Source organism: Girardinichthys multiradiatus, chromosome 10 (genome assembly GCF_021462225.1).
Source record: "Girardinichthys multiradiatus isolate DD_20200921_A chromosome 10, DD_fGirMul_XY1, whole genome shotgun sequence".
Classification (NCBI taxonomy): Eukaryota; Metazoa; Chordata; class Actinopteri; order Cyprinodontiformes; family Goodeidae; genus Girardinichthys; species Girardinichthys multiradiatus.
The window spans coordinates 34,631,876-34,658,030 of NC_061803.1; the positions used below are offsets into that span (position 1 = coordinate 34,631,876).

Sequence of the window (26,155 nt, forward strand, 5' to 3'; positions counted from 1 at the left end):
GTAATTTAAATTCTTATTTTAGTTTAATCAAAAACTAGGCAGGAGGTCGATGATCGACTTTGTTGTCGTATCATCAGACCTTCGGCCGCATGTTTTGGATACTCGGGTGAAGAGAGGGGCTGAGCTGTCCACTGATCATCACCTGGTGGTGAGTTGGATCCGCTGGAGGAGGAGAAAGCCGGACAGACTCGGCAGGCCCAAGCGCATAGTGAGGGTCTGCTGGGAACGCCTGGCGGAGCCCTCGGCCAGGGATGTATTCAACTCCCACCTCCGGGAGCGCTTCGACCAGATCCCGGGGGATGTTGGAGACATAGAGTCCGAGTGGACCATGTTCTCTGCATCTATTGTCGATGCTGCTGCCCATAGCTGCGGCCGTAAGGTCTGGGGTGCCTGTCGTGGCGGCAGTCCCAGAACCCGGTGGTGGACACCGGCAGTAAGGGATGCTGTTAAGCTGAAGAAGGAGTCCTATCGGCTGTGGTTGGCTTGTGGGACTCCTGAGGCGGCTGACGGGTACCGTGAGGCCAAGCGTGCTGCGGCCCGGGCTGTGGCAGAGGCAAAAACTCGGGCCTGGGAAGAGTTCGGTGAGGCCATGGAGAAGGACTACCGGTTGGCCTCGAAGCGATTCTGGCAAACCGTCCGGCGCCTCAGGAGGGGGAAGCAGTGCTTTGCCAACACTGTTTATAGTGGGGGCGGGAGACTGCTGACCTCGACTGAGGACATTATCGGGCGGTGGAAGGAGTACTTCGAGGATCTCCTCAATCCTGCCATCACGCATTCCGTGGTGGAAACAGAGGCTGGGGACTCGGGGTTGGACTCTTTCATCACCCAGGCTGAAGTCACCGAGGTGGTTAAAAAGCTCCGCGGTGGCAAGGCTTCGGGGGTGGATGAGATCCGCCCTGAGTACCTCAAGTCTCTGGATGTTGTAGGGCTGTCATGGTTGACACGCCTCTTCAACATTGCGTGGCGGTCGGGGACAGTGCCTCTGGACTGGCAGACTGGGGTGGTGGTCCCCCTTTATAAGAAGGGGGACCGGAGGGTGTGTTCCAACTACAGGGGGATCACACTCCTCAGCCTCCCTGGTAAGGCCTACGCCAGGGTATTGGAGAGGAGAGTCCGACCGATAATCGAACTTCGGCTTCAGGAGGAACAGTGTGGTTTTCGTCCCAGCCGTGGAACACTGGACCAGCTCTATACCCTCTACAGGGTGCTCGAGGGTTCATGGGAGTTTGCCCAACCGGTTCACATGTGTTTTGTGGACCTGGAGAAGGCATTCGACTGTGTCCCTCGTGATGCCCTGTGGGGGGTGCTCCAGGAGTATGGAATCGGGGGCCCTTTATTAGGGGCCATCCGGTCCCTGTACGAGCGGAGCAGGAGTTTGGTCCGCATTGCCGGCACTAAGTCGGACCTGTTCCCAGTGCATGTTGGACTCGGCAGGGCTGCCCTTTGTCGCCGGTCCTGTTCATAACTTTTATGGACAGGATTTCTAGACGCAGCCAAGGGCCGGAGGGGGTCTGGTTTGGGGACCAGTGGATTTCGTCTCTTCTTTTTGAGGATGACGTGGTCCTGCTGGCCCCCTCTAGCCAAGACCTACAGCATGCGCTGTGGCGGTTCGCATGCTGAGTATGAAGCGGCTGGGATGAGGATCAGCTCCTCCAAGTCCGAGGCCATGGTACTCGACCGGAAAAGGGTGGCTTGTCCTCTTCAGGTTGGAGGGGAGTTCCTGCCTCAAGTGGAGGAGTTTAAATATCTCGGGGTCTTGTTCACGAGTGAGGGAAGAATGGAGGGGGAGATCGACAGACGGATCGGTGCAGCTGCCACAGTAATGGGGGCGCTGTGCCGGTCCATTGTGGTGAAGAGAGAGCTTAGCTGAAAAGCAAAGCTCTCAATTTACTGGTCGGTCTACGTTCCTACCCTCACCTATGGCCATGAACTTTGGGTCATGACCGAAAGAACGAGATCACGGATACAAGCGGCTGAAATGAGCTTCCTCCGTAGGGTGGCCGGGCACTCCCTTAGAGATAGGGTGAGGAGCTCGGCTATCCGGGAGGAGCTCAGAGTAGAGCCGCTGCTCCTCCACATTGAGAGGAGCCAGTTGAGGTGGCTCGGGCATCTATACCGGATGCCTCCTGGACGCCTTCCTCGGGAGGTGTTCCAGGCACGTCCCACCGGGAGGAGGCCCAGGGGACGGCCCAGGACACGCTGGAGGGACTATGTCTCTCGGCTGGCCTGGGAACGCCTTGGGCTCCCCCTGGAGGAACTGGAGGAGGTGTCTGGAGAGAGGGACGTCTGGGCGTCTCTGCTGAGTCTGCTGCCCCCGCGACCCGGTCCTGGATAAGCGGAAGACGACGAACGAACGAACAAAAACAAATCCCATAGCAACCAAGCATTTAGTACATCTCAGGTAACAAATAGTCTGTTACACTCTTTGCTAAACTTACCCCAAAATGTAACTTTGACCTAAAGCTGTAAATTAATGAGAAAATCTCTCCTGTCTTTAGCTCAAAAATACAGAGGAGAAGACTTCATCCATCCACCCGAATAAAAAAATGAATATTGTAAAACTTTGCTCACCTGCACCTCAGGGCTTCTACACTTTAAACCATGTGTGGAAACTTTATATTGTTAAGGTTTAGATAAGAATAAGATTTGAATTATTTTGAAACTGAAACCATCTGGTGTTGCAAAGAGGAAGAAGCATCTGTGGAAAACTACAGCAAAATTTGTGTTAGCGTAGTCCCAAGCATTAAGATTACAGGCTAAAGGCTTTTTACTGATGAATGGATGCAAAGCATTATGGGAATATAATCAAAGTTGAGGTCATTTGTCACCCTGCTGTCTTAGGTGTGGTTTAGGCGAGGTGTGAACTCTCACAACCCCTGTGGTTCTGGATGGATCAGCATGGTTGGAGAAATGATCATGATCAATGTGGGACTGAATGACCAGGTGACTGCTGGTTGATGGACACAACAAATCCAAACTCAGTTTATTTAATTGTTTGGACTAAAAATGTAAAATACTTCCATGCACAAGTGTCTTGTAAAACTATTCACACCCATTTAACTCTTCCACACATGGATATGTATCAGTCTAAGCCATCATTGTAGCTCTGGATTTATGTTTATGGTTAATTCATGACCTGGCCTTTTTCTTAGACTTCATGATACTGTTTGTTCACTAATGTTCTCCAACAAACATCTGAGGCCTTCACAGGATTATATTGAGATTAAACTGGCTCTATTTACTAATTGGCTTATATCTGAATGCAAATAGTTGCACTGGACTTTATTTAGGAGTATCAAAGTAAAGGAGGCTGAATACAAATGCATGGTTTTCTTATGAACACTGTTATGAGCTTCTGCTAAATGATCCAGTAAGCCATATTATGGTTGTTCCCCTGTTTAAGGTTTGGGCTATCGGCTGTGAGGACCGGGGAGTTTACTTCAGACAGGGCGTTACTTCCAGTGAACTGAGTGGAAAAACCTGGAAGGCAATCAGTGTTCCTCGAGATGGGGATCGATCCCACTCCAGTGCCAGCACAAACAGTCTACACAGGTAAAGATGTCCTAGAGGATGCAAAATAAGTTTAAACCTTTTCTGAAACATATACTGCAATAATAAAGTGTTTGTGGAGCAGTGCTGATTCAAGTTTTTTAAGTCCTACTGTCTCGCATCTGTCTTCTTCCCACAGTGCTGGTTGTTTTTTCTCTGGTGAGGTGCGGGCTCCATCAGTAGTAAGTGATGCTGAATCAGACAGAGAAAATCCAGCAGGGGATGCAGTCATCAGCAATGTCGCATTTCCTTGCCCAGACACCTCTGTTGATGCCCCCAAAAATGCTTCATCTGAACTGTGCACTGAACCGCTTAAGTCCCACATCCCCAAGGTCACAAGCGACAGCTTCATCTCTGAACTTGTCTCTGACCGAAAACCAACGAAGACATCAAGATATGTTGAATTGCCCTCTTCTGCTGTTTTGAAGGAGGAGGTCATCCCTGGTGAAGGAGAGGTTGATGTTCTGTCCAGTGATGCTATTACCTACACTCAGTCAGGTGGTCCTCCTGATCTCCAGTGGAGTAATGTAGATCTGGAGGAGGCACAGATCCAGCATGTTCGAACAGGAGCTGTGCCAGACCTCACTGACTCTTGCAGTTTGACATCAGTGGCAACCTTCACCCTCGCCATGGAGGACCAGTATGGGGCAGATGAGCACCCTCTGTGGGCATGGGTCAGCGGAGGAGGCTGCTCTGTGGAGTGTCACTCTCAACTTAACTGGTTTAACTGCTCTTTGAACACATGTATGTTATGTTCTAAAATAGCTGATTGAAAAATGGAACTGCTAGAAATATAAAATATATAATCTATAATGCCAGTCAGACGTTTACATACACTTCCAATTATTTAAAGCATTCTTTTTTGGGGTGGACTGATTATACAAAACAAAGTTCAGTGAATTGGTAGAGCTGGTTTAAATTGGGTGGCTTCCTGGTATGACCCGGCTTTTTAACATTGTCCATAAATTTCCAGCAGGGTTTGGTGACATACACTCCATAAAACGAAAGTTACGTATGTAACTACGGTTCTATGAATCCCTACTGACCGCCAGAGGGGGCTGCTGAAGCACTGAAAGTTCCCTTTGCGCATGCGCAATTCAAGTAATTATACCAACAGAGTCACACCGGATGACCACAGAGGCTATATATGCCTACGTCATCCGAGGCTCTGTTCCTACAGAATCTTCTCCGTCCTGCACTGTAGGCGTGGCAGATAACATTCACAATCCAGTGGGAGAGACGTTGTCTAGAAAGAGGACAACCCAGCCTGGGACCGCCATAGCACCGGAAAAGCTGGTCTGAGCGTCTAACAGCTTCAGTGGCCACAACGTATGCCTTCAGTGCCCGTACTGGGCACAATAACTCAGACCCATCCGACATTGCACCTGACGGGCCGAAACCGAGCTAATCTCAATGGCTGGTTACGGTGAAAACTGGACAACACCTTAGGCACAAATGCAGTGTTAGGCAACACCAGAATCATCTGGACCCCTTCGGAGACATGAGGGACTGACAGAAAGAGCATGCAGCTCGCCGACCCTCTTAGCCGAAACAACAGCTAACAAAAAGGCAGTCTTATATGAGACCCACTTGAGGTCCGCCTGCACCAAAGGCTCGAAAGGGGAGTAGCACAAAGCTTTGAGAACCAAGGGCAGATCCCAATCGGGCACTCTCCGAACCAGCGGTGGTCGCAACCTACACGCACCGCACAGAAAAAGAGAGACCATATCATGGCTCCCCACCATTCGGTCGTCAACAAATGCATGATAACAGGAAATTGCTGCGACATATACCTTGGGGGTCAAAGGAGAGCGGCCCTTATCAAGCAGAGACTGGAGAAAGTCCAGAATAGTGGGCACCGGACAAGAAACCGGATTTTCATTGCGGGCAGAACACCACTGAGAAAAAAGATGCCATCTGTTGACATACTGCTGATGAGTAGAGGGTGCCCTAACACTCAGTATGGTGCGCCTGACAGGGTCCGAACACCCAGTCAACCTTCTAGTGGCCATGTCCACAGCTGGAGACGTTGAGGGTCGGGGTGCCATATCCGTCCCCCCCACTAGGACAGCAGATCCCTCCTGGTTGGAAGACACCATGGGGTGCCGTGACACAGACTCCGAAGCAGCGGGAACCACGGTCGCGCTGGCCATAACAGAGCCACCAGCAACAACCTGTGGCCCTTTCTGAGAACCCTCCGTAGAGTAGGCCAAATCAGCGAGAGAGGCGGAAAAGCATAAAGGAGAACCTGAGGATGGGGATGAGCTAGCGCGTCCTGGCCCAGTGCACCTGATGCCCCTGTTAGGGAATACCACAGGGGGCAATGAGATGACTCCTCCGTGGCAAACAGATCTACCTCCGCCTGACCAAAGCGGCCCCAGATCATGCGGACCACGTCGTAGTGAAGGGATCACCTTCCCGGAGCAGGGGCCTGGCGAGAGAGAGAGTCCGCGACCTGATTGCGCTTCCCAGGTAAATACATCGTCTGTAGGGTGGATGGATGAAGAGAGGCCCACTCCAGAAGATCCCTGGACACCTCTAGAAGGCGTGCCGATCTGGTTGATGTTGTAAACGACAGGCGTTGTTTGTTCGAACTAGCACATGCCGTCCCTCTAGGTGGGGCAGAAAGCGCCTGAGGGCCATGTGTACAGCTCCAGCACGTTCATGTGTTCGGAGCGCTCCCACTGACGCCAGAGACCCTGGACCGCTCTCTGTTGCCACACAGCGCCCCAGCCCATGGGGCTGGCATTTGTTGTGACCACTTCCTCGCGACACACCTCTAACCCCATTGCGACGCCCTTGGACAAATAACTCTCGTCTCGCCATGGAGCTAGGGCACAAAGGCAAGTCCACATCACGTGAGCCTGCGACGCCTGTGCAGCTTGGCGTCCAGGCGAAAACTGTTGAGCCACCTCTGCAAAGGACGCAGAGGAGCAAACCCAAGGGCACAACACAAGTGACTGAAGTCAGTTTGAATTGACTGACTAACTGGAGTATCGCGGCCACCCTGAGAACAGATGGACGAGCCCTCATAGTAGTCGAGTCCAAAAGCATCCCAAGAAAAGTGGTCGCCTGGGACGGAACCAGGCAACTCTTCGCCAAGTTGACCTTGAGGCCCAACAGTGACAGATGAGCAAGAAGCGGGGCGGGGGGGCGACCAGGATTCCGGGTCTGTCTAACTGGGCGGCGGACTGACTGACGAAAGTCCTTGCCGGGTCTCTGCTCCACCTCTCGGGGATAGAAACCCCCAGATCTATCACCATGCTGAGGTGGCGGCAGAGCACTCGGGCTAACGGAAGGACGGCTCGAGCGCTGAGGGGGGGAGGGGGCATACTCCTGCGGAGGCCAGAAAGGTGCTGGCTAGTCTGCCGCGCCTGAACAGTTCGCTCCAGTGCTTCCACAGCTGCTGATCCAAACAACTCCCCCGGCATGACTGGGACACCCCTGAGGGTCCGACGGCATGTTTCGGTCAGAGGAGACTGCGCCAGCCAGACCTGTCGACGAGCTTGGACGAGTAAAGAAGTGACACGGACAAGCTCTCTGGTCATCAGCTCAAAGGCCTGCAATGCTGCATCGCTAAACCCCACTGCCGCAGTTGCACCACCAGCGTCCTGAAGGGATCCACAGAGGGCAAGCATGAGATGTGCCATGGAATTGCCAAAGTGGCCAGCACGCGCTCCTGCATTGTATGCTTTACACAGGAGATCATCCATAACCCGACATTGAGTACGTGGGCAGCGGACATCAGGACGCAGGGCTTCATCTGGTGACACGATCAGAGAAGCAACAGCGGGTTCAACTGCTGGAATACGGTCCAGGCCTGCCTTGACTGACTCGTGCATGGCAGGCATTACTCGGCCGTCTGTGGAGAGACGTGACAACGCTCTTGGGTCCCGCCAACAGGCGTGCAACTCCCTCAGCTACTCCTCTGACGGAAGGACAGAAAAGGGTGTAGGAGCCCATCCATGCCTGAAAAAGGCACTTCCGGAAGCAGACACCTCTCCTAGCGAACGTTCCAGCTGCAGCTGCCTCAAGGCTATGCAGGTCCTTCTCAAAATATTAGCATATTGTGATAAAGTTCATTATTTTCCATAATGTCATGATGAAAATTTAACATTCATATATTTTAGATTCATTGCACACTAACTGAAATATTTCAGGTCTTTTATTGTCTTAATACGGATGATTTTGGCATACAGCTCATGAAAACCCAAAATTCCTATCTCACAAAATTAGCATATTTCATCCGACCAATAAAAGAAAAGTGTTTTTAATACAAAAAACGTCAACCTTCAAATAATCATGTACAGTTATGCACTCAATACTTGGTCGGGAATCCTTTTGCAGAAATGACTGCTTCAATGCGGCGTGGCATGGAGGCAATCAGCCTGTGGCACTGCTGAGGTCTTATGGAGGCCCAGGATGCTTCGATAGCGGCCTTTAGCTCATCCAGAGTGTTGGGTCTTGAGTCTCTCAACGTTCTCTTCACAATATCCCACAGATTCTCTATGGGGTTCAGGTCAGGAGAGTTGGCAGGCCAATTGAGCACAGTGATACCATGGTCAGTAAACCATTTACCAGTGGTTTTGGCACTGTGAGCAGGTGCCAGGTCGTGCTGAAAAATGAAATCTTCATCTCCATAAAGCTTTTCAGCAGATGGAAGCATGAAGTGCTCCAAAATCTCCTGATAGCTAGCTGCATTGACCCTGCCCTTGATAAAACACAGTGGACCAACACCAGCAGCTGACACGGCACCCCAGACCATCACTGACTGTGGGTACTTGACACTGGACTTCTGGCATTTTGGCATTTCCTTCTCCCCAGTCTTCCTCCAGACTCTGGCACCTTGATTTCCGAATGACATGCAGAATTTGCTTTCATCCGAAAAAAGTACTTTGGCCCACTGAGCAACAGTCCAGTGCTGCTTCTCTGTAGCCCAGGTCATGCGCTTCTGCCGCTGTTTCTGGTTCAAAAGTGGCTTGACCTGGGGAATGTGGCACCTGTAGCCCATTTCCTGCACACGCCTGTGCACGGTGGCTCTGGATGTTTCTACTCCAGACTCAGTCCACTGCTTCCGCAGGTCCCCCAAGGTCTGGAATCGGCCCTTCTCCACAATCTTCCTCAGGGTCCGGTCACCTCTTCTCGTTGTGCAGCGTTTTCTGCCACACTTTTTCCTTCCCGCAGACTTCCCACTGAGGTGCCTTGATACAGCACTCTGGGAACAGCCTATTCGTTCAGAAATGTCTTTCTGTGTCTTACCCTCTTGCTTGAGGGTGTCAATAGTGGCCTTCTGGACAGCAGTCAGGTCGGCAGTCTTACCCATGATTGGGGTTTTGAGTGATGAACCAGGCTGGGAGTTTTAAAGGCCTCAGGAATCTTTTGCAGGTGTTTAGAGTTAACTCGTTGATTCAGATGATTAGGTTCATAGCTCGTTTAGAGACCCTTTTAACAATATGCTAATTTTGTGAGATAGGAATTTTGGGTTTTCATGAGCTGTATGCCAAAATCATCTGTATTAAGACAATAAAAGACCTGAAATATTTCAGTTAGTGTGCAATGAATCTAAAATATATGAATGTTAAATATTCATCATGACATTATGGAAAATAACGAACTTTATCACAATATGCTAATTTTTTTAGAAGGACCTGTACACGTGACCTCCCGCATAGAGCCGTCACTAGGCTCCCCAACTGCACCTTGCGAAGAAAATGAGCCCGTCTCAGAAGCTTGGGAGGACTGCACCTTCTCCTCATCTCTAAATTGAGAGGCCGACGCGGCCAGAGACAAAACATCCTCCTCCACAGATAAACCAGGCATGAGTGGGGATGAGAGCCCAGCGGTTGGAAGTGAGGCATCAGAATGACGCATTTGCAATAACGACTTCATCTCTGTCGACAGCTGCTCAACCCTTGTGGCCAGGCCCTGGTCCGACCTCGCTCGCATCCTCCTAGAGAGGGGGCACAGATACTGTGGTCTCACCACGGCGCTTTTAATGCCTGAGGGGGGCCACCTGCCCAGAGGGCGGGAAGTCAGCATCATCCTGAGGGCACAACTGGGCCAACTGAGCCACCCTCGACGCACGGGGCATGAAACTACAATTCATGCAGGGGTTCTCAGACAGCGCCTCCACCAGGTGATCACGTCCAAGGCAGCTGGGACACAGGTCATGGCCATCGTCTGCCTTAAGCACAGCCCCACAATCCATGCAGCAGTGGGAGCCAGCCATGTCCAAGATTGAAAAGAAGACTCACCCCAATTCAGATGGGAAAATAAATACGCTAAAATCGGGAGAGGGGGCGCTAACGCTGCTGTCACAAATTATAGCAGAGCAGGCAAATGAAAAGAGGCCAGGCAGAAATAAGAAAAGCCGACACTGCACTGTTGGTTACACTGGGAGAGTGGACGAATACCACTGCCGTTACCAGGTATAAAAACAAAACTAAAAGCAGCTTACGGTGGTAAGCCGAACAGGCCACACAGTCGGTCACACTGGGAGAGGGGGCGAACACCGCTGCCGTCACCAGGTATAGAGCCAAATTAACAGCAGCCAAGCTGCAATAACACCACAGACACAGTAACAAAAAGCCGTGACCTGGGAGAGGGGCGCAAATGCTGCCGTCACCAGCAAACAGCCAACTTACCTGCAGAAATCCTCCACGAAGATCAACCTGTTGCAGCCCTAGGAGGGCATAAAAAAACGCAACTCCAGCCAGCAAGCGACAGGGCGTCCAGGCAACGGGGAAGCAAAGCTCATACGAACAGCACGCGAGAAGAAATAAGGAACAGAGCCTCGGATGACGTAGGCATATACAGGTCCTTCTCAAAATATTAGCATATTGTGATAAAGTTCATTATTTTCCATAATGTCATGATGAAAATTTAACATTCATATATTTTAGATTCATTGCACACTAACTGAAATATTTCAGGTCTTTTATTGTCTTAATACGGATGATTGTGGCATACAGCTCATGAAAACCCAAAATTCCTATCTCACAAAATTAGCATATTTGATCCGACCAATAAAAGAAAAGTGTTTTTAATACAAAAAACGTCAACCTTCAAATAATCATGTACAGTTATGCACTCAATACTTGGTCGGGAATCCTTTTGCAGAAATGACTGCTTCAATGCGGCGTGGCATGGAGGCAATCAGCCTGTGGCACTGCTGAGGTCTTATGGAGGCCCAGGATGCTTCGATAGCGGCCTTTAGCTCATCCAGAGTGTTGGGTCTAGAGTCTCTCAACGTTCTCTTCACGATATCCCACAGATTCTCTATGGGGTTCAGGTCAGGAGAGTTGGCAGGCCAATTGAGCACAGTGATACCATGGTCAGTAAACCATTTACCAGTGGTTTTGGCACTGTGAGCAGGTGCCAGGTCGTGCTGAAAAATGAAATCTTCATCTCCATAAAGCGTTTCAGCAGATGGAAGCATGAAGTGCTCCAAAATCTTCTGATAGCTAGCTGCATTGACCCTGCCCTTGATAAAACACAGTGGACCAACACCAGCAGCTGACACGGCACCCCAGACCATCACTGACTGTGGGTACTTGACACTGGACTTCTGGCATTTTGGCATTTCCTTCTCCCCAGTCTTTCTCCAGACTCTGGCACCTTGATTTCCGAATGACATGCAGAATTTGCTTTCATCCGAAAAAAGTACTTTGGACCACTGAGCAACAGTTCAGTGCTGCTTCTCTGTAGCCCAGGTTAGGCGCTTCTGCCGCTGTTTCTGGTTCAAAAGTGGCTTGACCTGGGGAATGTGGCACCTGTAGCCCATTTCCTGCACACGCCTGTGCACGGTGGCTCTGGATGTTTCTACTCCAGACTCAGTCCACTGCTTCCGCAGGTCCCCCAAGGTCTGGAATCGGCCCTTCTCCACAATCTTCCTCAGGGTCCGGTTACCTCTTCTCGTTGTGCAGCGTTTTCTGCCACACTTTTTCCTTCCCACAGACTTTCCGCTGAGGTGCCTTGATACAGCACTCTGGGAACAGCCTATTCGTTCAGAAATTTCTTTCTGTGTCTTACCCTCTTGCTTGAGGGTGTCAATAGTGGCCTTCTGGACAGTAGTCAGGTCGGCAGTCTTACCCATGATTGGGGTTTTGAGTGATGAACCAGGCTGGGAGTTTTAAAGGCCTCAGGAATCTTTTGCAGGTGTTTAGAGTTAACTCGTTGATTCAGATGATTAGGTTCATAGCTCGTTTAGAGACCCTTTTAATGATATGCTAATTTTGTGAGATAGGAATTTTGGGTTTTCATGAGCTGTATGCCAAAATCATCCGTATTAAGACAATAAAAGACCTGAAATATTTCAGTTAGTGTGCAATGAATCTAAAATATATGAATGTTAAATTTTCATCATTACATTATGGAAAATAATGAACTTTATCACAATATGCTAATATTTTGAGAAGGACCTGTATAGCCTCTGTGGTCATCCGGTGTCACAGGTGGGATTCTGTTGGTATAATTACTCAAACTGCGCATGCGCAAAGGGAACATTTAGCGCTTTCACCACCGCCCTCTGGCGGTCAGTAAAGATGAAATAGAACCAAAGTTAGCCTGTTTCTTTCCAAACACATGTTCGGGATCATCGTCGTGTTTCAACCATCTGGCTGCTGCATTGAGGTGAAATTGAAGAATTTGGAAGTAGTTTTCCTTCTAATTATTTAATCCACATTGTGCAATGTATTCATTTATGTTCTATAATATATTTTTAATTCCATCGTGAAAAACAGACCTATTCAAATGCTTCATTAAAAACCCAATATTGACACTTATGCCTATGATTAGCGATTGTAAACTTGGCACCAGGACTGTAGGTGTAGAATGGTGTAATTATTCCAAACTTTAAAGCTTTTCAACTGTTTTCTTACTTGTTTTTCACCAGCTGTGCTTCAGTCCATGAGTCTTTCAGTGTCTCCTGCTCAGACGGCTGCTTGGCGGAAACAAATCTTTGAGCAGCTCAGCGAAAGGTCCAAGAGAGAAATGGATAATTTCAGACATTATGAACAAGCCATTGAACAGGTAAACTCTGAAAAGCTTTCAGATCACAAAGAGTGTCTTTCCCTTGACATCCATTTACTATTTGGCTTGAACTCTTCATTGTCTTGGCAGTCGGTGTGGGTAAAGAAGGGACCCTTGCAATGGTGGAGGGACTGGAAGCCACATAAGTGGATCGATGTTCACTTTGCCCTGGAACAGTTTTCAGGAGCTGAGGGGGACAAGGATGGCATATTATTTATTTATTACAATTACAATGAGGAGAAGAAGGTAAGAATGCAGAGTAGATAACTTAGAATAAAACTATTTTCTCAAGATTAATTCTTAGACTTATTCATACTCACGATTGTCTGTACATGTGTATAACCTCTGGTAGCATTAATAAACACTGCAACGCAACTCCAAAGCTGAATGTTTTCCACTCCTTTTCTTTTTTCTCCTCACTCTTATCTTATTTCAGTACCTTCACGCCTTCATTAATGAAGTGACCATTCTGGTTCCTGTGCTCAACGATTCGAAGCACACTTTTGCCATCTACACTCCTGAACGCATCAAACAGAGGTGGCCAATAAGATTAGCAGCTGCCACAGAGCTGGAGATGTATGATTGGGTGTGTATGAAGAGAACTAAATCAAAAATTAAATGTTTATCGATGTTTGTCCCATAATTCCAGTTGGCAGAAACTTGGGTATTACGATAAAAACATGTTCTTGTCTTAAACATTTATGTTATGCGATAACACAGCTTTTATTAACACAGAAGACGCAATAAAGATAAAAGGTTATGTTATGCATAACCTTTTCTCTTCCTGAAGGAGAGAAACGAGGTACCAAACATGTATTATGGCACACTTCGGTCCCATGGCTGAACACACCTTTAGGGATGTTAAAAACCTTCGTGCTTGATTTTCATAAGACTGTATGATTGATTGAATAATCTTGGAAAGATATGCTTCGGATACTGCAGAACAACCTCTGACCCATCTGCCATTAACTACACCAGATGGGTGTAGAGAGCTTGGAGGTCTCAAACCCTTGTTGCAGAGGTGAAGGCAAGAAGTAAGGCAGTCCTGTAGACATCAAATCAGTAGACTCAGTTGGCTCGAATGGAGGATCATAGATTATTTAACACCATAAACTGGTAACTGCCAGGGTGTAGCTGACAGCAGGCTGATTCTCACTGCCTACAACACTTTGCTGGCTATTTTTGGGGCCACTAGACTCAAGGAGAGACCTTGTCTGCGTACCCTCTCCACCACTGCTGTAAACATTTTCACTGAATGCATTAGAGCAACCGTTTCCAGGGGTGGGTTCTGCTCCACTATGAAGAAGAACAACAGACAGTGAACATTGGTTCTGGTAGCAAAGTGGTCCGTCCACGACAGCTTTGCCGAACTAGGTCCAGATCTGAGTTGCAACTTATGGGTAAAACATCTGTTCCCTCACCAGGGGACCTTCTCTGGACAGAAGTCTGATCTTACCAGAACATACTGCCTGGTCAAAATCTAGCTGTGGAGAACCATGGCTATTGAGGCCATCATGCCATTTAGTTTTAAATTCATCTGGACATACAGTTTTTGTCCCAAATTAAACTGAGATGGAGGCGAGGCGAGGCATGGCCACATGGTGCTTTAACAGGTACTCTCAATCCGAAAGTGAGCATATTTCTACCCCTAGGAATGAAAACTTCTGGATCGATGTCAGCATACTTTCCCGGAAGTTCAATCTTCTAGATAAGCAAGGATGCAAATGTTTCTCTATCTGAGGGCTGCTACAACACATTGATGAGGTAACGAGCAGCAGGACTATTGGCAGGACAAGATACTCAAAGGCTACGCCTTTGAATGCAGACTTAAGAAACTTTCTGTGTTCTGGATGTATCGCCATGTGAAAGTAAGCGTCTGTTATGTCTATTGTGTCCATTTTAAATAAGTACATTTGTAAGTACTTGTTGGATACTGAAGTCGATGATACGATGCTGGCTGCCCCCTGTTCAGAACAGCAAAATAACAGCAGTACCATCTTTTGCTCATTTTTTTATTGCTCCTTACACCAACAGTGTAAGAATCCCGGCTGCTTCAGATCCCACACCTGTGTTTAGAACTTTATAAGTGAAGCAATGGAATCTGCCGCAGAATTGTAACCAGTAGCCCTTGGCAACAGTTCTTTCAATCTATAGAACGGGTGCTCTGTGGATCACCTCTTAGGACTGGAAACCCAAGCAGAACAAGTGTGGTTGGTGGCGGTTCTACAGTTTAGGAGTTTTGCTGCATTTCTGTATGCTTCTGCTCACACTTTTTAATACTGGCTCAGCAGACACTATCTCGTCCAAGTAAATGGCCCTGTGCCTCTCTAGGATGTTAGACAGCTTTAGCCACATGTTATCTGTGCCGCCACCTTTGATGCCATACCTCTGCCTAAACAGAGGGCTGCGCAGCAGGACACACAGAGTGACCTTAACCTCTGTTAAGAGAGCCACAAGTGTACTCTCTGGAGAAACGTTGGCACTTTCTAAGTTGGCGACAGAGCGCACATGCCTCGCGCTCCATCAGTGCTCTTCTGGTGTGTGCAACAGCCAGGCAGATGGATGGAGCAAAGAATTCACAGCTATCCGCAGGAAGACACGCTAGCCAGCAGGCAGCAGTGACAAATACCAACAATGGTAATTAGGCTAACTCTAAGTTGGGGTCAAAGACAGGCTAACTAGCAACACTTGGTCTGCTCGAGAGGGGTTCTTGGTAAGGTGGAGTCCAAGAACTTAAGCAAAATGGTAGAAAAGGCGTTAAAGGCGTGATTAAAGGTGTGTTGAGCGAGGAGACACGAGGACTTGAAATTTCCACTATGTGGTTTGAGTGAATTGACTGAAAAGGAACCGATAGTTCCAGACTTATTTTATCTGACGAGGATGAATTATTTGTATTATGCTTTTTATAACATTGCTTAGATTTCCCATTTTCTGCCTTTGATTTTCTAAGTAATTACTGATCAGTCTCATCTCCAGTGTTAATAATGAGAGAAAACAAGTGGCAAGCTTAATTATACTTATACTGTTGCTGCTTTCAGTGAATCTACATTTGTGTTTCTGTTCCTCTCTGTCTGTCTTCAAATTCTTTCTGCTCTCCAGCTGGCTTTGTTAAGTGTTTGCTGCAGTGACTCCAGAGGAATCCACGGTCCTCCGTCCAAACAGGCAATCTGGTCCATCACTTGTAAAGGGGACATCTTTGTTAGTGAGCCTTCCTCTGCCCTCGAAGCCATGCCTTATCCCACACCCTGTGATCAAATGTAAGAAAACTGGGAAAGTTACAGTTTTGCATCCATCTAAGGCTTTGTGCACATATAATGTAGTGAAAGTGGCAAGCATTGTCTATTTATTAGCAGCGATATATTAATAAAGTAGTGGCACAAAGTACTGTAAAAAAATTACTTCTGTACATGTTGCTTTTGTGTCTAAATGCTGTATTGCTAATAGCAGCTTGCACCAAACCAAAAGGCAACTCCCAGTCTTCCAACTTGCCTGTAGGAAGTGATGCCATTCCCATCTCTGAGCGCTGCTCTCTGAGATAAATCAAACATACTGTATGTGACAAGACTTGATGTTCACTCTTCCTCCAATCTGACTGAGCTCGGGCTAATTTTCAAAGAAGAATGGGCAAAAATTTTGATCTGCACAAGTTTAATGCTGGTAGAGACATAAGTTAAGAAATTTACGACTCCGATTGTAGCAAAAGTTGATTTTACAAATTATTGACACAACTTTACTGAATATAAATGCACTCTTTCTCATACTTTTATTTGAAAATAAGAATCAAAAATTAAAGCCATGTATCATTTCCATTTCTCTTCATATGTATGCACTATTTTGTTTTGGTTTATGCTAATAAATTACATTGAAGTTTTGTGGGCATAACATGACGTACTGCTGCTTAAGGGACATTGTTACTTCTATATACAAAAAAAACAAGACAAATACAACTGTAAACAGACTAGAGCATAAGCAGCTTGATTTTTTTTTTGGTGCAGGTTCTGGCGGCAGGTCGGAGGTCACCTGCGTTTAGTGGATTGTAACAGTCTGGGGATAGTGTGGGGCATCGGCTATGACCACACTGCCTGGGTCTACTCCGGAGGCTATGGAGGCGGCTTTTTCCAGGGATTGGCCAGCAGCACAGATAACATTTATACACAGACTGACGTCAAGAGTGTTCACATCTATGAGAACCAGAGGTGGAACCCCGTTACTGGCTACTCCAACAGGTGTTGAACTGCAGATGTTTCAGAGTACTTTGTGTAAAGCAGTCATAAATTAAGCACGCTTAGGCACATTATGGTTTAATCTATTTAACAAGAGGTTTAATCTATTTCTGACCCATTTAAATTTTGCTTTCTTAGAGGCCTTCCAACAGACCGCTACATGTGGAGTGATGCCTCAGGATACCACGAGTGCACTAGGGCTGGTACAAAACCTCCTTCCCCTCAGTGGACATGGGTAAGCTGAGCTCACTGATGCACAGATGCCCTACAGTCTGCATGGTTCACGGGCTAACCATTTATCTTTCCATTCTGATACTTTGTTGAAAACCACAAGTGTTTATTCTTGAGTTTTTAGAAAATGTATGCCCACAGCTGCAGGTGCATTCAGTGTTTCACTTCTCTTTACCGCGTCCAGGTGTCTGACTGGGCTGTTGACTACAGCGTCTCTGGGGGAACAGACAGAGAGGGCTGGCAATATGCTGCAGATTTTCCAGCGTAGGTTTTCTTTTAAGCTTCACATAATTTATTTATTGTTCCTCTTTCTCCTAATTCATTCTTTCATGTTGTCTCATGACATGATAGGTCCTATCATGGCTTTAAAACCATAAAGGACTTTGTGCGGCGCAGGCGATGGGCCAGGTATTTGTAGAAACAACATACTAGTACTAGTTAGTGGGTATATACTTGTCTTTAAGGGGTTTATAAGACTTGACGTTAGTATTTGTTTTGGTTGGAATGTCTTAACATAATCTTATTTCCGACAGGAAATGTAAATTGACAACAACAGGACCTTGGCAAGAAATCCCACCAATCCCACTGAGTGATGTCACAATCCTGCCGTGTGCCGTTCACAGCAGCATGGATCCAGTTCCTCTGTGGGCGATAAGCGACAAAGGAGATGTCCTATGTCGACTGGGAGTCACCCCACTGACACCTGCTGTGAGTTAATAATGTGCAAGCTGACACCCCATGCATATATGTAACACCTCATGATGATCCGGTAATAACCACTTAAATGGGAGTTTCAGAATCACATAAAAATAAAACTTTATGTAAAAAAAACTTTAATAATAGATGCAATGAGAAAACTCCTAAATGAGAAAACACAAATTATGTATTACACATCAGGAGCTCCATACATGAATTTGTATAATCATAGCTACCCAAATATTGTAATTCATTTTTAGATTTTTGGGAAAAAAATATCACTGTAAAATGTTACTTTGTCTACACCAACAACCCTAATCGGACATTTACGACATGAATTAAGGAAACAAGCTCTGGATGAAAATTAAGGAAACTAGATTACAGACATCAGGTTAAACAAATGACATTTGGCTAATACAAGTACAGCTCCAAAGCTTATACACACACACACGCGTGCGCACGCGTGGGCGGGCGGATAGAGTGAAATATTTCAATATTGCTTGCAATTTTAATGATTATGGCTTGTAGCTAAAGAAAACCCAATATTCAGTGTCTCCAAAAATTATATTGTGAAAAAGTTAAATATTGGAACCTCATGGTGTCACACCCTTATCAGATAATTAAGTCCAAACACCTGCAAAGATGTCCTGGGTCTCTAAATGGTCTCTTTTTCTGGGTCAGTAGGAGACACAATCATGGGGAAGCCTGCAGACTGGACAGATGTTCAGAAGAGTCATTGACACCCTCCAAAGAAGGGAATGCCACAAAAGTCCATTGCTAAAGTAGCTGGTTGTTGAAAGAGCTGTATCCAAGCATATTCATAGAAAGTTCAGTAGAAGGAAACAATGTGATCACACTGCTCACACTGCCAAAGGTACTAAAACTGGTCCAATGACCATGGTGTCACAGTACTTGATTGGCCCGCAATCTGGTCTGACCTGAACCCCATAGAGTATCTATGGAGTATTGTCAAGAGGAAGATGCCGCAGCACATTGATGCAGTAATTCATGCTAAAGAGCCTTAACCAAGTATTTAGTGCATAGAAATAAACATACTTTTCAGAAACATAACATTTCTGTTTAAAATATACTTTTTTGTAGATATGCATTATATATGTCTTATGCAATATTCAAAGTTTTCTATCGCTCTTTTGTAGTAGATACAGAAATTTAGGTTTTTTTCTTCATCTGTAAGCCATAATCATCAAAATTACAAGAAATAAAGAAATATTTCATTCTATGTATAATAAATTTATATCATCTGAATGATTGTAGCTTTTTTATGATCTTTTATGGTATTTTTATGAGCTACACATTTCCATGTTTAGATCCATGCTTCACGTTACCCTAATGCAGGGATGTCAAACTCCAGTCCTTGAGGGCCAGTGTCCTCCAACGTTTAGATGTGTCCCTGGTCCAACACACCTGAATCTATGGCCTAATTACCTCCTCAGTATGCAGTCAAGTTCTCCAGAATGCTGCTAATGACCTAATTATTAGATTCAGTTGTGTTGTACCAGAGGCACATCTAAAGGTTGCAGGACACTGGCCCTTGAAGACTGGAGTTTGACATCTTTCCCTAATGGAAGGTGAACTTCTGCCTCAGTCTGATGTCCTCTGCAGTCTCTTTCCAGTATTGTCCTGTATTTAGTTCCGTGTATCTTTTACGTTTTCCCTGCTGAAGAAAATCCTCCCTACAGGATCTTCTGAAGAAGGTCTCCCCACATCATGATGCTGCTACCACCATGTTTTACTATGAGGATGATGCATACTATGTCTTCCTGTCTGTGTCTCAGGGAACCTCATGGCTTCATGTTGGGACAGACCAGCCTTTCAAGTCCATCTCTGTCGGGGCTGCCAGCCAGGTTTGGGGCATTGCCAGGGACGGTTCTGCCTTCTATCGAGGGTCTGTCTCAGCACAAAGCTCAGCAGGTCAGCAGGAAGAGCTGTGACAATCTAAAAATCATGAGCTGAAGACCACAAAAATTTGTCATTTCTGTTAAAAGACTATAACTATTATGCCAAATAATGCTGCGTCAGATCAAAGATGGATGAAACCTCCACATTAAAAGTGCTGTGTCTCCACCTGCAGGCGACTGTTGGTACCACATCCCTTCTCCGGCTAAACAGAAGCTGAAGCAGGTCTCCGTTGGCAAAACATCAGTTTACACTGTGGACGAAAATGGTAAAGGCACTGCATTTGTGCTTTAGAAACAACTTCATTATAAAGAGAACTTCTGAGTGTTTTTAAGGGGTTCCCCCTTGTTAAATTCATCTGATCGTGTGTAGGTAACTTGTGGTACAGACTGGGAGTGACCCCCAGCTACCCTCAGGGCTCCTCCTGGGAGCACATCTCAAACAATGTGCGCAAAGTTTCTGTAGGGCCCTTGGACCAGGTGAGCACAAGGATATTTCAGGCATTTTGTATGGCACCCTGAAAAAAGAGATAGGTGGAAAACCAGTGTATGCTGCTGGTATTAAGATTTTATAGCATGTGCCTCTTTGTTGTTTCCTGGGTTGATTATTTTCTGTTTTTTGCTGTAGGTGTGGATCATAGCAGACAAGGTTCAGGGCAGCCACAGTCTGAGCTGTGGGACGGTGTGCCATCGACTTGGAGTCCAACCCATGGAACCCAAGGGACAATCATGGGATTATGGCATTGGGGTAAAGCTACTCGAGGTTGACATCTGTGGCCCTAATGGGATGTATTGTGATAAACAAACACAAAGTTGTGCATAATTAAGGAAAGAAAAGTGGAAGAATCAGGATACATGGTTTTCAGACATTTGTACAAATACAAAGTCTGGTTCATTCCCCTGAGTCAGTACTTTGTAGAACCTGCTTTGCTGCATCTCAAGCTGCAAGTATTTTGGGTATCTCTACCAGCTTTGCATATCTAGAGACTATACTTTCTTTCCGTTCTTTGGAAAATAGATCCAGCTCATTCAGATTAGACTGACAGTCACAGATTCTCTGTTGAATTTAGGTCTGGACTTTGACTAGACCGTTCTCACACATGAATCTGCTTTGATCTAAACCATTCCATGTAGCTCTGTTTGTATTTTTATGTGTGTTGTTCTACTGGAAAATATGCCTCCACCCTATTCTCAAGTTGTTTTCTAGCCTCAAAGCTGACTTGTTTTCTAGGATTATCTTGTATTTGGCTCCATTCATCTTCCTATCACCTCTGAACGGCTTCACTGTCCCTGCTAAAGTAAAATTTCCCTTGACATGTCTGCTGTGTTCCTTGGTCTTCACGATGCTGTTTGTTCACAAATTTTCTCTAACAAACCTCTGAGGCCTTCACAGAACAGCTGGATTTACACTGACATTAAAATTCTCAGGTGCATTTCAATGTTTACTGGTTGCACTGAACTTTCTTTAGTCTTAAAGGAGCTGAATAATTATGTCTGCCATACTTTTCAGATCTTTATTTACAAAAATAACATTGAAACCATGTATTTTCTTCCTTCCATCTACTGTACTCTGCCTTGGTCTATCACATGACATCCAAAAAAAATGTAAAACATTTGTGGTAGTCATGTGACAAAATGTGAAAAGAGAAAGCACACGCAGACATGTGGAGAACATGCAAACTCCATGCAGAAAGACCACAGGCCAGGATTGGAACCCAGGACCTTTTTGCTGGAAGGTAGTACGTAGGATCCTGTAACTACTCTGTCTGTGTCTTCCTTTCTAGGGTGGATGGGACCATATCACAGTAAGAGGAAACTCCATGGAGCCACCACACATCCGTCTTTCCTCTATGACGGACCCTTCTCTCGCAGCCCCTCACACCCCCCTCCCGGCCAGGAGCACATAGATAATCATCACCTTGAGCCATCAAACACCAGGATACCTTTGTATTACATATATTTTTAAAGGCACTTTTACCTTTAGGCTTAAAGTTGCAGGCAGGTTGTAGTATTCAGGCAGTCTGAGCCAATTATATATTTCTCTAGACATTCAACTTTTAACCTCTGTGGTTTGTTCTTTGCTAGAGGTGTTTGTATCTAGTTGCCTAAGCTTGATGATCTTGATGCATTTTTTTCAGTAGATGTGATTCATTTATTTTATGTTGGTTTGTATCGAACTCCGTTTCGAGTCAAGGTACCGTTAAAAAAATCATGTCTTTAATAAACGATACAATAACTTCACATCACCTTCCCAACAGATTTTCTGCTGAATTTAGGCCATTTTCCTCTCATATCACTCTTGTGTTGATCTGGATTTATTCTTGGACATACATTTCTACAATTATTGAACTACCTTCACCACTCCATGTTACACATATAATGCTGTGTATATTTTAGTACCCATCTCCTGATTAATATCTTTGTACAGTAGGATTCTTCTGATCCTTTGTCACATCTCTGCAACATATGGCTTTAGTTCAAGGATGCAAATGAGAAAATGCCACAAAAATCCTTTATTTCCAGGCAAGCAGATTTATTATAATTAATAGCAGATGTAAATTTAATTTTAAGGACTGATTGTTAAAACTGAATTAAAAGGTTTTAGTTTAAGAGTGTCTCCAGGTTTTTTATTGTCCTGCAATATTTAAGTTTTTACTTGAATTGCACAGTAGATACGTTGTATAACATGGGAAACAACATTTAAAATCAATTTTATCTTAAAAGGCAGGTATTTTAACAGGGGTGTGTAAACTTTTGAGAGTCACTGTGTAACAGGTTGGAAAAATCATGTTTCCTTGACTGCTTCTGTTTGTAGGTAAACCTTGTTGAACAATTTGCTAATTAGTGATACACCATCTGTTCCTTTCACCATTGGCTGTGCTAAATATCCCACCAGTTTTATTTTGAAAAGTAGCTCAGGAACAGGAAGACTTGTTGAGCATTCATATTTAAACTTAAAGGCAGAAAGGATGGAAAACACTTTAATGCGTGAACACCACAGTTCACGCATTAGTGTCTCAAACTGGTATCTATTGACTTTCTGTCATTGAAATCATTCACTTGAGGGATATTTTAAAAAATTTTAACGTTATTGTGGTGCATGTGCAATATTTAGCTTTTATTAATCAGGGGAAAAGTGGATTACTTGAAAATTGTGGTTAAATTTTTTTAACTAAATCTTCCTCTTTCTCAAGAGCACTTGCATCTGCATGTTGTCTTATTTCCTTTGAGCAGATAATGGGACAATGAATAAGCAGTTGTAAAAAATATGTTGGGCCATTGACATGTATATATAAATATAGCTAGCATTGTGAATGTTGTAAAGATGTATTAAGATGGGGAAGTGTTTCTATTGCTAAGGACTTAGATGAGTTTGGACATTTATAAAATGTTGCTTTAACTAGACTTGCATAACAACTGACTGTCTGACTCTGCTGATGCGTTTGTAAATGCTGATCGTGTGCTGATATGTGGCCGTTATCTTGTGTAACATGATCCAGTTGTGCATCGCACAAAATAAAAAAGTTAGTGTCAATAAATAAATGGTTTTATTGATTGCAACTATTCAAATAGTCTTCATATTTTTACAAAACCTTTGGAATGAGTGAAAACGCAGTAGGAAAAAAGAACAAACACACTTTAAAGAGCCAATCAGCTTATGATGCAGAAGACGATGCAAATGCCTTCTCAGTTTAGTTGTAATTGATTACTATGATCACATGTGGTCTCTTGCAACATTAGAATATTCAGACCTTCCTGAATGTGACAGTTATGACCAGAGGCTACAGTCAGCAAGTTTCCTAACAAAACACATAGGGAGATCACAAGATAGTGCAAAAGAGAACAAGGTCCTTTGGACAACAAAAGAAAAAGGGTTTGCAAAAGGGACAGGCCTCTTTTCTACAAGCATTTCACATTTTACACTGGTGTTCACTGCAGTCTTTTTATCTGCTTTATGAATGTTTCAAACTATATGGCTTTAAGGATGAGCATCTTCTACACCACCCACCTCATCATGTTCAAGCATGTTTTATAGGATTATGGTTGCATTGCAAAACTATCCTCATCCCTTGAACATTTCCACGTTATCACTTTACAACCACAAACGTTCGTGCATTTCATTAGAATGTGAAAACGTTCCAATGATACATGGTTTTCAACATTTCTTACAAATAAAGACCTGAAACGTGTTTGAATCAGCCTATTGAATCAATCGTTTGACGAACCTAACAGCTTTGTAAATCAACAAATTAATTGTAATTTTTCTTTGCAAATTAGCTCAAAAGGAGATTAAACATCCGTGAAAGTCAGTTTTCAAGTCTTGTCACCGATTGCAAATTTAGCTTGTGCCCGGACTTTGATTGGTCCATTCTAATGGATCCATATACCTTGATCTGAGCTATTCCATTGAAGTTTTGGTTGAAGGTTTGGGGTCACTGCCCTGATTAAAGGTTAACCTCTGCCCCAGTCTTAAGTCATCTGCAGTCTGTAACAGGTTTTCTGTCGGGATCGCCCTGCATTTAGTTCCATGAATTTCCCCATCAACTCTGATTGGCTTCTTTGACCCTTCCTAAGAAAAGCATCCCCACCGCATCATGCAGCCACCAGCAAGTTTCAATGTGGAAGTATGTGTTTAGGATGTTGTGCAGTGTTAGTTTTTTGTCATACTTGGTGTTTAGTGTGTAGACCAACAAGAGTATCTTCTTCTACATGTTTGAATTCAGTTTTCAATTCAGTTTATTTATATAGCGCCAATTCACAACACATGTCGTCTCAAGGCACTTCTCAAGGTTTGATGCGTCTCCTGCAAACAGGACTTCTTATGGCCTTTTTTGATAGATTTGTGTGCAGATTTCTTCGTTTTTCGCACGAGGGATTGCCTGTCAGAGCTTGGTGAGATGTTCAGAGTTTGGGATTTTGTAGCCTCTGTATCTGCTGTTTTCCTTGGTCTTTATGATGCAGTTTATTAACCAATGTTCTCTAACAAACCTCTGAGGCCTTTACAGAGCAGCTGCATTTATACCGAGGTTAAATTATCCACAGATGGGCTGTTGCTGCTAATTAGGTCATTTCTGAAGGAAATTGGAGTTTATTTAGGAGTAAATAGGGCTGAATAAATATTTAATCCATATTTTTTGTCTTCTACTTTTAAATACTGATGAAAACCATGTAACATTTTCATTCATCCTCTAAATTACACACTGCTTCGGGTTGGTCTGTCACAAATCCCAATGAAATGCACTACATTTTGTGGTTGTAACGTGAGAAAATGTGAAAGAGTTTATGAGGTATGAAAACTTTTGCAAGTCACTGTGGGCCAGCAGTCAGTTGGTATGGGGCACATAATTAGGTAGGTGTCTCCTGGTCCTCAAACCACTTTACAGTCCCAGTCTGTTAGCTTTCCTGGCCAAAGCTCTGCATGTGGTTGAGGTACTGAGTGAGCCCATCCTCCCCATCCTCCTCCAGGTGCTGCTGGTAGCACTGCAGCAGCCTGGCAGTGCTGGCCTCTGAGTGAGCTCCCTCAGTGGGAAGGCAGGCCCCCGACATGTCTAGGATGATGGTGGTCAAAGCTTTGATATAGTTCTTAGCCAGAGTCAGAGTCTCGATCTTGGACAGCTTCTTGTCCATCTTCACGTGTGGGATGGCTTCGCGCAGCGCCTGAAAGGCATTGTTAAGTTTGTGCATGCGCTGGCGTTCCCGCTCGTTGCTCTCCAGCCTCCGGATACTGCGCTCCTTGGTGCTGGAGCCATGCATCCTGCGTCGCCGCCCACCTCCTCCCCCTGCTCCTCCTCCCTGTCGGCGCCTCCCGTTCCCACTCCTCAGAGAGCCTCTCCAGGAGCCACCGATCTGGACCGAGGCCTCTGAACCTTCCTGCTCACTGGAGCCAGGCTCTGTGTCCGGTTCATTCTCTGGCTCCGGGTCAGACCAGGGCCTCCTGGAGGGTCTCACAGCCTTCCCTTTGGACTTCATTCTGCTGCTTCCTCTGACCTCTCAGTCTCCAATAACGAGTCTCCCAACTTAAACAATCCTGGATGCACAGACAGAAACATTAGGAAACACATTAATTTGGTCCTTGCCTCCGGGATCAGGTCCCTGAAGACCTGGGGATGGCTGACCGGGCTCTGAACTTCTTTTTAATTCAGTGTTTTTAAAGATTTAAAAAAGATATATTTTATTCTTAGGCACATTTTAACAGTAATTTTGAGTTTCAGAATCATTATAAATGTTCAAGTTTTAATATTTTAACAGTGTTTGCTAATGCATTTACAGTTTATGCAGTCTATGCACAGGGGGAAGGAGAATGTTGACTAAACTAACATCCATTATGAGCAGCCCCTCTCAACCCCTCTGCAGGTGCTCTGTAGCAGCCGCAGCAGCAGGAAGGAACGCTTCAGAAGATCCTTTCTCCCATCAGCAATAAGAGTCGACAATAAAAACCTAAAAATGTACAGTGCTGCCAATACATATATGTTTTCACTTCATTTATAACTTTTCCTTCTAAGTTGTATA

At 45.3% G+C, this 26,155-nt stretch overlaps 2 protein-coding genes across 6 annotated transcripts in view; one reads left to right on the top strand and one right to left on the bottom strand.

Moving 5' to 3' along the window:
• tecpr1a (tectonin beta-propeller repeat containing 1a) overlaps window positions 1-22,255 on the top strand; it is a 32,311-nt gene extending 10,056 nt beyond the window's left edge. For 2 of the 3 annotated variants that reach the window (XM_047376005.1, XM_047376006.1), the window contains exons 9-25: window positions 2,842-2,943; window positions 3,404-3,552; window positions 3,689-4,293; window positions 12,443-12,579; window positions 12,670-12,825; window positions 13,016-13,165; window positions 15,679-15,836; window positions 16,575-16,805; window positions 16,941-17,037; window positions 17,218-17,297; window positions 17,385-17,441; window positions 17,567-17,741; window positions 19,526-19,661; window positions 19,822-19,914; window positions 20,019-20,125; window positions 20,274-20,393; window positions 21,430-22,255. In XM_047376005.1, the coding sequence (XP_047231961.1) occupies window positions 2,842-2,943; window positions 3,404-3,552; window positions 3,689-4,293; window positions 12,443-12,579; window positions 12,670-12,825; window positions 13,016-13,165; window positions 15,679-15,836; window positions 16,575-16,805; window positions 16,941-17,037; window positions 17,218-17,297; window positions 17,385-17,441; window positions 17,567-17,741; window positions 19,526-19,661; window positions 19,822-19,914; window positions 20,019-20,125; window positions 20,274-20,393; window positions 21,430-21,552 (2,676 nt within the window). In that variant the 3' untranslated portion in view covers window positions 21,553-22,255. The remainder of the gene's footprint in view (window positions 1-2,841; window positions 2,944-3,403; window positions 3,553-3,688; window positions 4,294-12,442; window positions 12,580-12,669; window positions 12,826-13,015; window positions 13,166-15,678; window positions 15,837-16,574; window positions 16,806-16,940; window positions 17,038-17,217; window positions 17,298-17,384; window positions 17,442-17,566; window positions 17,742-19,525; window positions 19,662-19,821; window positions 19,915-20,018; window positions 20,126-20,273; window positions 20,394-21,429) is intronic. The other variant, XM_047376007.1, reaches the window with a different exon arrangement.
• A 919-nt stretch (window positions 22,256-23,174) lies between these two features.
• bhlha15 (basic helix-loop-helix family, member a15) overlaps window positions 23,175-26,155 on the bottom strand; it is a 31,772-nt gene continuing 28,791 nt past the window's right edge. For all 3 annotated transcript variants that reach the window (XM_047376012.1, XM_047376013.1, XM_047376014.1), the window contains one exon: window positions 23,175-25,673. In XM_047376012.1, the coding sequence (XP_047231968.1) occupies window positions 25,040-25,615 (576 nt within the window). In that variant the 5' untranslated portion in view covers window positions 25,616-25,673 and the 3' untranslated portion in view covers window positions 23,175-25,039. The remainder of the gene's footprint in view (window positions 25,674-26,155) is intronic.